This window comes from Sturnira hondurensis, unplaced genomic scaffold (genome assembly GCF_014824575.4).
Source record: "Sturnira hondurensis isolate 20B ecotype Veracruz unplaced genomic scaffold, ASM1482457v3 Scaffold0022910, whole genome shotgun sequence".
NCBI lineage: Eukaryota > Metazoa > Chordata > Mammalia > Chiroptera > Phyllostomidae > Sturnira > Sturnira hondurensis.
This window is the reverse complement of record NW_028095541.1, coordinates 11,683,282-11,699,475: the sequence shown is the minus strand read 5'-3', so window position 1 is coordinate 11,699,475 and position 16,194 is coordinate 11,683,282. Positions and strand designations below refer to the sequence as shown.

The window sequence follows — 16,194 nt, the reverse complement described above, 5'->3', positions numbered from 1 at the left end:
ACCACTGAGGACTCTTCTGATCGCACAGCCGCTGGCGTATAGGGTGCCTTGGTGACTTACCTTCCAGGGGTTTGGAAATGGGTGTTGTGCCCTTCGTCTTACTGCACATTGGCGATGCTGTTGGTGTTATGGCACTGGGTGACGCCAAACCTGTGGACACAGAAGGGAGCTGTTTAGTATCTCAGAGTCATTGCCGAACACACCCCAGACCCTGCTGGATCTCTCTTATCGCTGATGTAGGTTTTATAATGTGCAGAATTTACACACAAACACACATGTCCGTACACAGGCACATTTGGCAGGGGACTGCAGTAGCTGATAGAACACTGTCCAACATGAACAATGAGGACACGCGGGGAAACACGTCCATAACATGTAGACAGAATAAGAAAGGATGACGGGCTATCAGAATACTCTTAAATGAAAGGAGTGTGCGTTCTGAAGGCCCTTTGTGGTGGTGGAAAAATACAATTAAGAAATTTTAAAACAGAAAAGAAAAAACATAGCATTTGAAGAGTTTGGTACTCTCCACAGTTTCCGGACTTTGCGCCATCTCCCACTGAGGAAGAGGAGAAGGGGCGGTCACGGTGGCTGCCAAGGGGCCCCTGCTCTGGAGTTTCCTCCCAGTCTGAGGTGAGGTGGGCACAGCGCAGCCCCTGGGTGCATCACGCAGGGGTGTGGCTCCATCGAACAGTAACTCAAGAGCACTAACCTTTCAGGAGAAAGACCTGGGACAGCACACATGTAAACTGACCTGTGATCTCCGGGGGGCCATCTCTACCTCAAGTGAGGCTGAGAGCCAATGATATGCTTTCCTGTGTATTTGTTTATCAGGGTGGGGTATGAGAGGGAAAGAAAGTAACTCCAGCATAAAAAGGCATCTAGTTGGAACAAGAAATTTTAATAAAAACCAATCAGTATTTCCCCTCTCCACTTCAGTAGAATTTGGAAAGGGAAATAATTAATACATTGACAGCGAACTACATCAGGTGTTAATGTTCTTCATATTCATTCGTAATAAATGTGAAACCGTTGGATGCCAGTACCACCTTAAGCACCCCTCAAAGAACAACATCTGAAGACGCCATTGTCACTTACAGGAAAAACAAATGAATGAGCTGCTCTGTCCCTTCCTTCTATGAGCTAGAGAAAGAGGTATTACAACATAACGTTTTTCAGGAAAAATACGGAAATGCAGTTTAAAATGTAAGGTTTAGGTGATAGTCTAGAATTCCTCAAGACATACATATTTTTACATAATGATGACAATAAAATTTTCAAAATTTAGCTTGGTGACCAGAACTGCAAAGGGTTTTTACATCAGTGAGAAAGTAAATTTTTCTGAAAGATAATAAAGTTAGGTAAAACTTGATATCGCAGGCTGGGACAGTAAATCATCATGTACTAAAAGGACGTATAAAATGCATGGAAAGGTTCATTTGCATAGAGGTTATTAACTCTAGAGCCAATGAACAGGCCTGACTCTTAAGGCAACCAGGAAACCTGGCTCTCATCCTGCCAGGGCGCTCCCTGCGGCCCAGCACGCGGGAGACCTCTTTCCCAGCTAGGAATAAGTATTTTCTGCAATGAAGGAGGGCAAACAGGTTTCAATTACACAATGTTCACCCAAAGCATTTCTCCTCCTTTTAATGACTTCTATGTGCAATGACCAGCCACCCACTCTCTTGTTCAAAGGCATACTTTGAGTAGTTTTCCTCCAGAAGAATACTAGAATACCAAGGGAACCTTTCAGAGCACAAATTGTTACAGAGACGGGAGGAATATCAAAAAGGGAGGAAGTGTTAATGGGGTTAGGGGAGAGTAGAGCTCTCTGTTGAGAGAGAACGAACATGAGGGTGCAGCAGGCCTTTTGGCAACTCACGGGCATGTGGTAACTCGGGGCTGCACAATGTATATGAAAATTATTTCCTGAGCAAGCCATAGGGCAACTGTTAAATAAAGATCCCCAATTTACTCAGAAAAATGTGAGTGCAAATTCATCCACTAAGGGACAGGAACTTCTTGGGCTGTGCTCCCCAAACCTGCATAAGAGCCAATCTCCGTCCTCTGATAGCATTGTGGACAAGGGCCATGGGATTTTGTAGTAAGGGCCCAGTTACAAATGAATTGTGATTTTTAAGATGGAAGAGGGGGAAAAAGCCAAAATAAAAAGTCATCATGATAAAAGTCCAGGCCAGAGGTTGGAGGATCTGAGCTCTGGGTCAAGTTCGAAGCTTGAATTCTTCTTAACCAATGTGGGCCTCAGGGAGCTGCTTTTGTGAGCATAGGATGGGGCTCACGTTAAAGGAGCTTAACATGATTGCACAGTTCTGCCAAGATTTGGTGAAGATACTCAAATGCTACCTCATTCTGCGAGAGTAAATTATTGGCTGTTATCTTCTGGCAATTCCAAGGTTAAGAATTTATGAGAGAGGATGCTTCCCCCAGGATTGGAGTTAATCTCAATTCGGGGCCTTTCCCTCCCTCTCTTCCTTCTGTAAATATTTATCACGAGACTAGCACAAGTTAGGCACTGTGTATGAGGGAGGGTCCTGAAAGATTTTGAGAAAAGAGAAATATAAACTTAAAGAGCTGATGACCGTATACATTAATTCTGAATGTGAAAACCTTTATCAGTAAGTTAGAACATTCATTTTGAAGTAATAGCTTAGAAAAGAAGGGTATCATATAGGAGACAAAGGGATCTCAAATTTTAACTATCTTCTGCAGGGTATGGAAGCTCACTGGTGACTTTACTAACCACGTGATTCCTCAGTTGCCTATGTCTTTGGATACAGGCTGCAGATCAGTTCTAAGAGCCCAGGTGCAGAGCAGGGGCTGCAGGGAAATCCCACTTTCGCAGGTGGAGATGCCTTTTAAACCTCTGGTAAGACACATGTGGTAATGTGGCATTGTAAGCCAGAGAACTCTGGTTTGACGGAAAGGGACCGAGGAATTTCCTTGTGAGGGAGAGGAGAGAAACTCCTTCTTCCCCGGGAAAGGCTAATTTGGGTTAACTGACTTCCAGATGGCAAGGAAATGGAAATAATCGAAAAGCAATTGTGGAAAAGAACTAGGACTTGTGAGCAGAGTTACTATTGCTTTGAAAACCTGTGCTCAATTTCCAAAGTGTTGGAAAGGCTAAGTTTTGAAAGGTGACTAATTGAATTATGCTTTTTAAATTGAAGATGATGCTCTGTATAAAAAAAGTTTTCAGTAGGAATATCTTGGAAAAACAACCCAAAACCATGAACACAACTTCAGTGAGATTAAAAACTGAAAAACACCATGGCATGATTGTTTTAATCAAGCTGTCACAATCTCCCTCCCCTCCATGGGCGATGGAGCGCACGTGCACACACATGCACACAAATGCACACACGTGTACATGCATACACACACATGTACACTCAGACCTTTCTTCACCATTCTCCCGGCCACTGTGAACTGGGTGGAGTCATTAGCTGCTCCTTTGCCTTTTGTCTTCCAGGCTTCCTCTCTCACAGTGATGAGGTGCTTTCTCTCTTCGATCGTCATTTGCATCTCTTGACTGTCCGTGACCCGCTGTTTTTAACATGTACAAAGGAGAACATAGGAGAGGGAAATGAGAGGTGAATTTTAGCCTGTAGCATATTGTGAGCTGAAAAGCAGGCAAACAAAGAGGAACACTGGTCAAACTGGCCAGTACCTCAAACTGGCCATAATTGTTCTATCTGGACTAGGTTGGCCTTCCTTATTTCCAGCTTGGTCAGAGATCACGATCAGATCAATATCAATAGTACTGAAACTTTAAATGAAAACTTAGGTTTTGGGTTTTTTTTTTCACTATTTGTTTGGAACATTGGAACACCAGGATGATACTTTGTAAAATACACAAAAATAGAGACTGCTTTTATGCCATGAACTATACAGGGTATTAAGGTTGCTGTTTTATTACCTATCTGGTTAAATTCAGTTGATGAGGAAATTTTATCCATTTTACCCCTATATATAGTCTGTCTGGAAAATATCCAGCCATTGTTAATATAATGAGAATGGTTTGCATGACATCAAAGTCACCTGGCAGTCAAGGAGAGTGGACTGGAATATGCGTGCATGAACAATGACGACTTCACTGTACTAGTCAGTGGGGGTGGTAGACATCATTGACTGAGCATGTGTACCATGTGGTCATTGCATTCAAAATGACTGAGCAATCATTTCTTGGCCTTTTGGCTACAATCAAGTGTAGTATCGAAATGACTGAGGGAGTAGAGCAATGAATTTGCATCACATTTTGTGTTAACTTTGAATATTCCTACACAGAAACTATTTGGATGATTCAGAGGCTGCAGCTATGAGGAACTGGTGATTCCCAGCTTCATCATGACGATGCGCCCATTCACATATCATATCTTGTGTGGAGTTTTTTGAATCAACCCTGCTTCAGCTGACTTGGCGCCTTGCAACTCCTGGCTTTTCCCAAAACTAAAATCATCTTTGAAAGGGAAGAGATTTCAGACCATCGATGAGATTCAGGAAAATACAACAGGGCAACTGACAGCAATTGGGAGAACTGTGTGAGGTCCCAAAGTGTCTCCTTGAAGGGGACTGAGGCATCATTGTCCTATGCACAATGTTTCTTGTATGATCTTCAATAAATGTCTCTATTTTTCATATTACATGTCTGGATACCTTCTGGACAGACCTTGTGTGTGTGTGTACATATATATGTGTGTGTGTGTGTATGTGTGTGTATATGTGTATATATCTTACAAAGAACATATCAATCTAGAAAATCTTATCCACTAAGTACACAGGGAACACAGTCAATTGCAGAGTAGGGAGGCTGATTAGGAGTAAGGTGTGCTATAAGAAGGTTTTCTGAAATTTGACCTGCTTTTTCCTAGAGCAACTATGTTATATGGGCAGTTAGGCAACCAAATCCTATCTGTTAAATCATAATATATCTGATACTGAGGATGAATTATGCTACAGACATAACCTACATATATAATGGCATTTTCAACTGAAAAAAGGGGTTTTTATAAGTTTCTAACTCGGGTTCTAGAGATACCTGCCTCTTCACTTTCTAAGCCATTGGTGATGCTCATTTCGCCCAAAGGAAGAAGCTGGAGGGGACCTGAGGGAGCACGACAGGAAGAGGAGCTCTGGGTGTGGAGCTGAGGTGAGAGAAAGAGGAGCAGGGAGGAGGCTGAAGACAGGCTCAAGGCACGCAGGACCCAGAGAGGGAGGGTGTGGCCTGGAGGAAGAGTGTGGATGATGGTAGCAGGGTGTCCTTAGCGGGAGGTCTTCCAAGGTTTGTGGGACTCCATCCCTGCTTTCACTACAGCCCCCTCTGTGGGGCGCATGGGCCAGGGTGAGCAGCAGGGGAGAGGGACCACCGCTGTGGGAGCCAGTGCGGAGGAGGAGGAGAGGAGACACGTTCCCGGGACAGAAACTGCCTCTTGGGGCTGTGTGCCCCAAAGTCAGTCTAGAAAGGGCCTCGAAAGATGGGGTCAGCCAGCTTCCTGGGAGTGGGCTTTGGCTCTCTCCTCAGGCTCTTCTTAGCCCAGGAATGGCACCTTTGCTGGGGCGTTTGCTTTCAAACTGGAGCCGAGCTCTCCTTAACTAATCTGGCAGCTTCCCCGCTCCTCTTCCCTCAAAAGGATTTTCCCTTTGAAGAGCACAGATCAAAGTGAAGGTCAGGCTCCCACTGCCAACCTGGGAGTGCCAGGGGAGTCCTGGGGGAATACATCCCAGGGGCTGGTGGGATCACTACCACTCCACCCACTGCAGCCTGCAGGTTAGCTTCCCTCCATTGACTGACCAGAAACAACTTCTTCCACCCAGAAGCATAAAACCAAGCCCACACCAATACAAGCTAGATCGAGTCATGAATATGGACTTCTCCATCATCTGGTATATGAATTTCCTTTTACAGAATTCTTCCACAGAGCAATCATAGCTACAGAGACATGACAACAACATACAGGGCATGATCCTGGCTCAGGTCCTAAACGGGGTGGGGGTGGGGCTAAAAGAGACATTATTTAGGGGGAAACTGAAACAATGGAAATACAAACCAGGGATTAAACATTGTACCAATGAGAAATAGAGAGATTTATGCGTAGAAGATACTGTGATGTGGCTCTTAAATTTTTATCTTATTCACATCGAATTAAACTAAATTGTAGAAAGAAATGATCAAGGCACATATTCAGTAATAGCAATAAGGCTAAGTGACAAATCGGTACTTCTTGGTTTTTGAAAATGTTATTGCCACTTAGAAATCGGTGCACTGTTAAATAAATTTACTAGCTTTGCCCCTGCGTGAGGTGATTTTGGTCCATCATCAGTGCATAGAGTCGGAAGTGGTCTGAACAGAACATGAAAATGAGCTCAACTATGCGAGAGCGCCACAATCTGATCCTGCCACCTCCTACCAGCTCCGACAATGAAAGGCGGGGCAGGTGGGGATTAAGGGAGATTTTACTCTGGCACAGCCTGAGGCGTGTGAGGAAGAGGAAATTGTGTGTTGAAGCTCGAAAAAGAGACAAACAGTCCATCCAGACACCGTCTGTGTCCTGTGGAAGTGCTGGGTGTCTTCTCTGAGCTGTGCATTACTGACTTTAGACGCCTGGACTGCGGAGGACAGGAGTCCCCTGACCTCTGGGAGCTGACAGACTGGGGCCACATAACTGGTGTGTAAAGGGTTTACCTGAGGAGCCTGTCAAGAAGCAAAAATATAGAAGTTTTCAGGGATTTTAACTCTAAAGTGATAAAGCACAGATTGCCTCTGGTAAATATATTTTTTAAAACTTAAAAACATATGGAGAGGTACTGCATGCTACTGCATAGAAGATGCAACATTGTTGAGATGTCAGTTTCTTCCAACTGGATCTATAGATTTGAGTACAATCCCAATCAAATTCCCAGCAAATCTGTGCATACTGATGAACTGACTCTAAAGTTTATATGGAGAACACAATACCCAGAACAGCCAACACAATATTGAAGGAGAAGAACAAAGCAAGACTGACACTCCCTGACTCCAAGACTTATTGTAAAGCTATAGTAATAACCCAGACAGCGTGAGTATCAGTAAAAAACAGACAAAGAGATCAGGGGAATAGAATAGGGAGCCCAGAAATCGATCCCCACAAATCTACTCAACTAACGTTTGATGAGACAGCAAAGGCAACACCGTGGAGAAAAGAGAGTCTTTTCTAAAGTGGAAAACTGGACACTCACACTGAAAAAGTCGTCTGGATACAGACCCTCACACCTTTCAAAACTGAACTCAAAACATATCACAGACCTAAATGTAAACAGGAAACCACAAAATATGTGTAAAGTAACATGGAAGAAGGATTAGAGGACCAGGGGGTCGGCGATGACGCTGCAGTTGTAATGGACGAGAAGGGCAACCGATTGGCGGGACTTCTGCTTGGTGAAACAGGCTTCCGGGAATGAGAAGACAAGCCACAGACCAGATGTGCAAAGACACATCTGGTCAAGGGCTGCTATCCAAAATGCACAGAGGACCGGTATAACTCTGCAATAAGAAGACAGGCAACCAACTAAAAAATAGTAAAAAGATCTGAACAGACACTTCACCCAAGAAGAGGTGCAGATGGCAAATAAACACATGAAAAGATGCTCCACATCATATGCCATCAGGGAAATGAAAATTAAAGCAGCACTGAGATACTGTTATACACCTACTAGAAAGGCAAACGTCCAAACCTCTGACTCCACCAAATGCCGGCGAGGACGTGGAGCAACAGAAACCCTCACTGCTGGTGGCAGTGCAAACAGACACTCCGAAAGGCAGTTTGGCAGTTTATTACAGAGTTAAATATACTCTCATCACATGATCCAGTAACTATGCTCATTAATACCAAAAGGAGCGGAAAAACTTACAGCTACAAAAAACCCTGTATATGAGTATTTACTGAAGCTTTTTATATAATTACTAAAACAAGGAAGCAACAAAGATGCCCTTTGGTAGGTAAATGATAAACAAATTGTCTTACATCCAGACGAGGAATATTATTGAGCACTAAAAGGATATGAGCTATCAAGTAATAGAAAGACATGGAAGAACCCTAAGCACTCTTTACTAAGGAGAAGAGGCCAAGCTGAAGAGGCTGAACACGGTATGATTCCAACTATGAGACATTCAGGAAAAGGCAGTGCTGCAGAGACAATGAAAGATCAGTGGCTGTCACGGACTGGGTGGGGAAGCGGGGGACAGGAACGGATAAGCAGAGCACGGAGCATTTTCTGGGCAGTGAGACTACTCTGTATGACACTGTAATGGCGGAGACGCATCATTACACCTTTGTCCAAACCCATAGAATGTATAAGACCAAGAGTGAACCCCAATGTCAACTATGGACTTCGGGGGGCAATGCCGTGTCAATACAGGTTCATCGACGGTGACACATGTACCTTTCTGAGGAGGATGCTGATGGTAGGAAAGGCTATGTGCTTGGGGTGAGGGGCACCTGGAGCACTCGATACTTTCCACTCAATTTTGCTATGAACCTACAACTTCTCTAAAAACCAGTCTATTAAGAAAGCATGTTTATGCAATACATGTGTTTTATATTTAAGAAGTTAGATAATATAACTTTTAATTTAAAGTCGTCTTATTTAGAAGAAGCAACTCATGTCCCTCCTTAGTGATGGAACGACAAGTTTGCTCCAGATTTCAGCCTGGTTTCTGGGTGGATGTTGACTGCCTGTGTGAGGCTGTGCTCACAGACCAGACTCCTAACTTCAGAGGAAGGGAACCAAGGAGAATGAGGGGAAGGCCCAACTTTGGGAGTCGGAACGGGGAGTTTCCACGTGTGAAGGCGCAAGAGGCAGACAGGAAGACGCCCAGATGCCTCCCCGGGGCAGTGCTCTGTCAGTTTCATGTTTGAAATCCTGTGCCTCACCCTCAAAGACCTGATTTGTCACTACCAGTCCTAAAGGGACAGCACAGTCACGAAATTCTGTAGTAGAGGCTGCCTTACAGCAAATAAAGCCCCGGTCCTGCTGAGGTCCTGCAGAGGCCCCAAGAGGGGAGCGACCGGGCCGGTCCCACAGGTGGAGGGGGAGGAGAATGTGGGCTTCGGGCCAAGTGGATGCAGCTGCTTTCCATAGCGCTCCTGACACCAGGGATGTTCCAAGGGGAACAGAAAACAATCATGGATACCTTCAGCTTTAAAAATAATTGTGTGTTATGCACCAACCGACTCCTTCAGCCCAGGCCCAGGCTCCCCTCTGGGTGGGGTTCCTCAGATGGGGTATGGAGGGCAGGGGGCAGGGGCTGCGGTTTTGCATTTCAGAAGAGCCACTGCAACCAGCTCCTGTCACATCAGCCCCTTCCCGCCTGTCCCTCCCACACCACACATTGCCTCCGCCACATCCTCCTCGTTTATTAAGCTAAGCAAGGTGGCATCATTGCCGCGCTGGAGCAAGGGACTCTGGTGCATTTCTTGGGCTCCTGACTCAACTTAGGATGTAACGCTTGGTCAAACTCTCAAACCAGTGTTGTGATTATGAGGTGAATTAGTATCATCAGGTCTACCTGAAAGTCTGAGCCAAGGATATGAGTGTGTGACTGTGTGACTGACTTGAAATACGTGAGCAGATCACGCGTGCACACAAACACACACTCAGCAGTTATCCCCCAAATGAGACGAGCTCTTCCTTACTGCTCAGAAATTGCAATGAGGCCCAAGCGTGTGTAGGATTTTCCTCACCTGATTAATAGATACAAAAGACAGGTGTTTATGGGCAGCAGGTATAGCAGGAGAATAAGTAGAAGCATATACGGGTTCCTATAGAGCAAAGCAAGAGGATTAGAGGTGAGGAGAGGGTATTTACTGGAGCAGGGTAGGAACGGGGAGAGACAAAAAACAATTTCTCTAACAGAAGGTTAATTTCTCATTGCAATTTCAGTGATCTTTTCGAGAGTCCTTCTCATTTGTTCACTTATTAAGAAATAAATCCACACAAACACAGTAAATATGCCTGAGTCCACTTTGTATAGTAATTGAATAAATTGATGGCCATATTACTGCAACTGATAGAAGATCCTGAGGTACAGAAAGGGGGCCCATAACTTTCACGGACAGCTTTAACATTTGCCACAAAATGTCTTCTTTAAAGCCTTTAACAGTTTTTTCATTACATGATTCAAAACAAAGTAAGAACACAGATAGCTCTCCACTCTGGATAAAGGTGACATCTTGCCTTGGAATAGGACACTGAACAAGGGCACCCTCTCTAGGATATCACGCGTGGGGGCACAACCAGCTGTCATCTAGGGACACCCACGTCAGCGTCAGGCTTACCCAAAGCAGATTAGAAATGGCACTATCATCTGTGAATCCTCCTTCTTCCTACAGGTTAAAACAAACAGGTAAACATTGCAGAGAGTCAGGAGGGCAGGGTCGAGTGAAGGCGTCACAGCTGCTTTGCAGCGCGCTGGGCCAGGGCTCAGTCAGAAGCATGCAAGTGCTCGTCCCCCCAGGTGGTACAGGCCCCAGGTAAGCTCGCACCCGCCAGCGGGATGCCACTCTTTCATCCGGGCCCCCTTCTTCTTCCTCCCCGTGCTCCTCAAATGGATCACATTCTTCTAAATTGTGATTTGGAATTTCAGTGACAGCAGGCAATGAGACCATGCATGTGGCAGATTTTCCTTCTTTGAATTTTCAAGGACTTATACGGGGGGCATTATAGATCTTAACTTGACTCACTGACTGAATCCTATTGAAGTGCAGCGAACATCATACCTTAATTTGCGACCCACAAGTAGACACAGGGTTGTAGTGGCAAACTGTACACAGGGCTTTTATTTCCTGGAATAGTCTGATATCCTGGGTGATTGTCCTAACAGAAGGACGCAGGATTCACTGTCTATGGTTTACTGTCCAGTATGCCAACACAGGGTTGGAACTTAAAAGAATTATTGGGTGAAAATAAGTAACTGCAATGTAGTTGTAACAAAGAGACTCCTGCCAAATCACTTCTATAAAACTTCATTTCGTTTCACCCTTTCGACGGAATGAGTTATTCTGCAGGCAACGGTGCAGACTGTGCTGGAGCCCACACATTCCACACGGTGCGGACCAGGCCAGACCTACACACCATGCGGCTGTACGGTCTTCAGAATTACTTACATGTGCTGCACGGCACAAATGCGCATGTCAGGTTAGCAACGCCCTAGACTAAGCTGAGAACAGGAGAAAGAAAAGAGAAGGAAAGGAGGGTGGCAAGGGAGAAAGGGAGGAGAGAGAAGGGACCTGGACTACTGGTCACGGGAAATGATGGAGTCGGCTCAGTCAAGGGTTAGTGCTCGCAAGGTCCAATTCCTCAATCCCGATTTTGGGGGAGCGAAGATCTGCTGTTAACTCCGACTTAGTCCCCCAAATCTATTCATGGGCCAAATTTTCTTACTATGTAGCACCCAAAACAAGATGCTGGTTACTGTACCACAAATTTGTTTCGTTTCAGACAAGCCCTTTGACAGAAACAAAACAGTTACAGATTTTTAAGGCAGCGTTTACTTTTTTTTAACATGGTTACTAGACAACCTAAAATTACTTATGTGGTTCACACGATACTGTTATTGGCCGGCAGGATTTTCATAAGGGCAGTGGAAGTGGTTTGCAGAGTCCCGTCTCTACTTCCTGTCTCCTCTGCGTTCCCACGGGCTGCCCCTCGTGGGACTGGGCTCACTGCACACAAAGGCTCGAGGGGGACAAACTGTAAAATGTTTGCTGACCACGAAAACGTGCTGTTTGGTGAAGTCAGAAACTGCAGGGAGGATGGACAGCTCTGGTGCAGCCCCCCCGAGCAGCTCTCCATCAGCAAGGCCAGGCCCAGCCCTGCAGCAAGACCCGCCCTGTGCACACCACTCCGTGACTGTGCTTGCTCTCCAGGGCAGCACTCCGGCACCCAGCAAGCAGGGGTGCTTCTCAAGTACTCCTCAGCTGCTGGGGGACTGTCTTCAGACAGGTCAGGTGTAAGGCACCTCACATGTGAACCCAGCAGGGGTGTGACAGAAATATAGTGCCAGCCCTTGGGAAGAAATCAAGCCAAGGGCTTATCAGAGGCCATGTGAAAACGGCTTGACCTCAACAGAACTTGAGATACCCCCATGTCTGCTCCACAGGCTTAAAATAGATCGGCTTATTTTAACTTCAAAGAGCTGATTGTCTCAGGCCAAAGTGAACTGGGTCATGGAGGATGAGTGGGAGAGTGAGTTCACTGTTGCTGCGGAGTCCGCAGCTTCCACTGGCCCAGAGCATCAGTCACACTGAAGCCCCAGGCAGGCCGAGAGCCCCCGTGCCCGGTGACGGGGGGGTTTCCGCCCCATGGGCAACTGAGTCAGCTTCTTCCATGTTCGATTTCTAAAACCCTCAGCCAAGCGTGAAGGCAGTTCGGATCACATTCTCTATTCACAGCCTCTGGTTTTCAGAGCCTCAAATGACCCTTCTCCTGAGCAGGCAGAGCACTTATCTCGCTGCACTATTCATGGGGAATCTGTCTGGCTTTGTGTTTTGCAGCTTTAATTTTCACCTGGCCACACAGGACTGCCAGCTCCTAAGGCTGCTTTGGATCTTCCAAAAGGACCAATGAGATGAAAGTGTTAAAGATGCTTTTGAACCAAGGCCTTTAAGACCCTTTTAATTAAGTCCATGGGCAAAGGGACCAAGTTGAAGGATCTGATTTCCTTTCACTTCAGGATTTCATCCTTAAACCCTCAGTTTCCCATCTATGCAAATCCAAGATCACACGTGATTATATTGGAAACACTTACTAATGACCAAGAATTAGATGTGTTTTATCATTCGCTGGAATAATTATATATGTCTGGAAGAGAGAATTCAAATTTCTACTCCCATTTAACCTGCCCAGGCACAGAAGCACTCTCTAAACCTGTGTCCGCGCTGCTGCCTCACTGGCCCGCGTGCACGCTTCCTTTCTGTGTGAGCTGCTAAATGCACGAAGGCCGCATTCACGGCTTCTCTCTTCTCCAGATGCTTAAGTTATTTCAGAACTAGAGGGGTCCAGATGATCATCTGGTAGGCAGATTTTCCCTCTTCCATTTGAAGACTTCGATGCCACCGGTTGGCCTGTGGACACGGCTGTCACAGGGGCTGCCCCCCTCCAGCCAGCAGGTGCGCCTTTGCAGCCCGCAGGCCAAGCGGCAGGGACGGCACTGCCCGTTTTGACAGTGTGCACTACCTGGTCAACAGCCGGTCATCCTTGCGTTAGAATTTAATGAGTCATCAATGCTTCTGCAGATGAGATCCTTGCCAGTAATGACAACAAAGTGTTATTTAATTTTATTTAAACTTGTAACATATTTACCTGTATATTCTCAATAAAAGGTATGCCTGCTCAATGTAAAAAAGTGCTTACAGTGATAAAATAATGTCTCACTGACCACAAAAATTATGTCCTCATTCTGCATATTTAGGTTTGAGATCTCGGTATCGGACACTTTAAGTCCATATATTATATGCAATGTATAAAGTATTAGTGGTCAATTAAGGCTTTGATAACATTGTAAAGTCAGACTTCACTTAAGAAGGCTTTAAGCCAAATAAAAGCACACACTTCAAAACGGAGGAACGTGCTTGCGGGTACATTATGCAGGCGGTGCTGTTCCCGGCTCTCCATCTCAGGACTCTACCTCTGGTCAATCGAAGCTGCTGCGAGACACTCTGAGTGTGGACTCCAGGGGCAAGGCAGTGCTAGCGCCTTGCAGAGCGGTGGTTAGCGAAGTCATGCACGCGTGTCTGATGCCCCTCCCAGCGTGATGGCAGTCAGCGCGCCTGCCCCACCACGGGGCACTTACCTTCTTCTTCAGTGACTGCTCTGCTTCTTGTACGTGCGGGCTGCTCGGCACGGACGCTTTGCCGTACTCCTGCTTTCTGCCGAGTCTGTTTCTCCAGTCTTCCTCCCCACTCTTCTTCAGCAGCGCCAATCTGGGGAGAAAGCATGCCGACCGAAGCGCTCAGCACCAAACTCTGGCTTGTAATAGAACCATAACATAGGTAACTCAGACGTCTTTGGCCACTAAATGACTGCAGTTGTCTAGTTTTAATCTTTCCGAATTTCATTTATTCCGAAGTGTGTTTGGAAAACTAATATAGGAGTCCCTTCTCTAAGATGGTCCCAAAGATTTTACAGCTGATTGAAATGCAAAGCTGAAATCTGACTTGCCAGATAAAAGCTGCCTCATCATTCCACCAAATGAATAGCTGTGATTTCTCCTTGCCCTTGGGCTGAGGACAGGATCCCCAGAGAAAATGTCTGCTAGTGACCCCTTCTGGCCCCTTGGTGAAACAACGTTGAATGACGAGTGCTAGATAATAACTTATTTGCAGAAAATATAGCAGAGACAGGTTTAAACCCGTAAAGCTATAAAACACTGACAATCTCTTGATGTCATATCTTTCAAAAGATTGATGTTTAAGATTGGTTTTCTTTCTGAACTCTAAGCCCTGGTTTTCCCCCTCCAAATAAACTTGGCCTTTCCAATCTATCTTCTTAACACAGAAACTTCTCCACGAACCCACTTTAAAAATGATCAGTTCAACTTCCCTCAGGGAAAATCTATCCACAAAAAAAGAATCTAATTAACTGAGGTTTTTTCACCTAACCTACTTCAGTTCCACTGCAGTCTGACCTGATAGAAAGCTGCTTGGATGCCATAAGCGATGGCCGGTTGTTTTGTTCCAGCTGCTACTCTGTTAAAACGACTGAGGAAGTCTTAGGCATTCAGTTGGAGAAACATGGGGAAGAAAAAAGGCAAAAGCGTGGGGAACACTGAACTCATCTGAGCTGATGCTCAAACACTTTAAAGGTTCCGGGAAAACACGATTAAACCCCTTGCCCTCTCTGCCCAACCTGCTGGGCCACGTTTAAAACTTAAACATCATTAGTGCACGTCCACACCGGCGTACTTGTAAGCAGCACATCTGCTCCAGCCTGGCCGTGAACTCTGGTCAAGTGGCCTGGTCTCCCTTCCTTATTAGTCATCTTGGGAACTGGACTGGATGGTTGTATGTGACCCTTCAATTAAGTCTCCTGATTTTATTAAATATTTTAATTGGAGATGGAAGGAGATATATCACACTCCCTGATGAAAGTTTTATTACACAAATAAGAAAAAATTTCCAGTACTTAAACAAGAATCCATTTACATTTGCAAATTCATACATGACCACACCTTATACTTGTCTCTTCATTTAGTCAAATAATGGAAAGTAAGCCATGAAGAAAAGAACCCCCCCAAAGGCAGGGGCTTCAGATCCTGGACCTATCTGCCCCCCAGTCTCTTCCTTTGCCTTCCCCTCTCCTACTTTCTGCTGTGTGACATGCCCATTCTGTGAAACTGGTATAATGGCATCTGGTCTACCTCAGATACTATGATTTATAATAAGAAATCTATATTTGGTCTTTGCCCCAGTTTCTGGCACAAAACTCTTAAAACTCCTGGAATTTCCTAAGTGAAAAGAATCATAAAGTATCTTTTATTATATTAATGATGAGACTTTTGGGAACCAACTTTCAGCTGGTTTCCTGGCTTAAGGAGAGGGGAGAGAAGCTGAAGATGGATTAAATCCTTGGTTATTTGCAACTGAGCTTAATTAATAATGCTTATGGAATGAAGGCCCCATAAAACCCCAAAAGGACAGAGCTCAGAGAGCTCTCGAGTTGGTGGAACCCGGAGATTCGGGCAGCTCTGTGCCCCTCTCACAGACCCGGCCCTGAATGTCTCTTCTGTCTGGCTGTTACTGAGTTATATGCGTTCTGATAAACCAGTGATCTAGTACGTGGAATGCTTCTCTGAGTTCTGTGAGTTGCTCTAGCAAATTAATCAAACCCAAGGAGGGGGTCGTGGGAGCCTCAGATTTATAGCCAGTGGATAAAATGTACAAGTAACAACCTGGATTTATGAGTGGCATCTGAAGTGGGGGTGGGAGATGGTCTTTTAGGAGCGAGTCTTTAGCCTGTGGGATCTGATGCTAGTAACAGGTAGATAGTGTTAGAACTGAGCTGAAGCACAGGACACCCAGCAGGTGTCAGGACAGCTTGGTTATTGGAGGTGAGGAGGAAACAACATACATTGGAAATTAAAGTCAGAATCTTACTGAGAGGCCTCATTTGGCCCAGGAATCCGTTGAACCTTAAATCCTA

General features: G+C 45.4%; 1 protein-coding gene across 8 annotated transcripts in view; it reads right to left on the bottom strand.

The window, feature by feature from the left end:
* SVIL (supervillin) overlaps positions 1-16,194 on the bottom strand; it is a 155,392-nt gene that overhangs the window by 31,777 nt on the left and 107,421 nt on the right. For 5 of the 8 annotated variants that reach the window (XM_037037050.1, XM_037037052.1, XM_037037055.1 and 2 more), the window contains 3 exons: positions 13,847-13,976; positions 3,417-3,564; positions 61-150 (listed from right to left, as the gene is read on the bottom strand). In XM_037037050.1, the coding sequence (XP_036892945.1) occupies positions 61-150; positions 3,417-3,564; positions 13,847-13,976 (368 nt within the window). Of the gene's footprint in view, positions 1-60; positions 151-3,416; positions 3,565-9,737; positions 9,816-10,331; positions 10,380-13,846; positions 13,977-16,194 lie in introns of all 8 variants that reach the window. The other 3 variants (XM_037037053.1, XM_037037054.1, XM_037037049.1) reach the window with 2 other exon arrangements.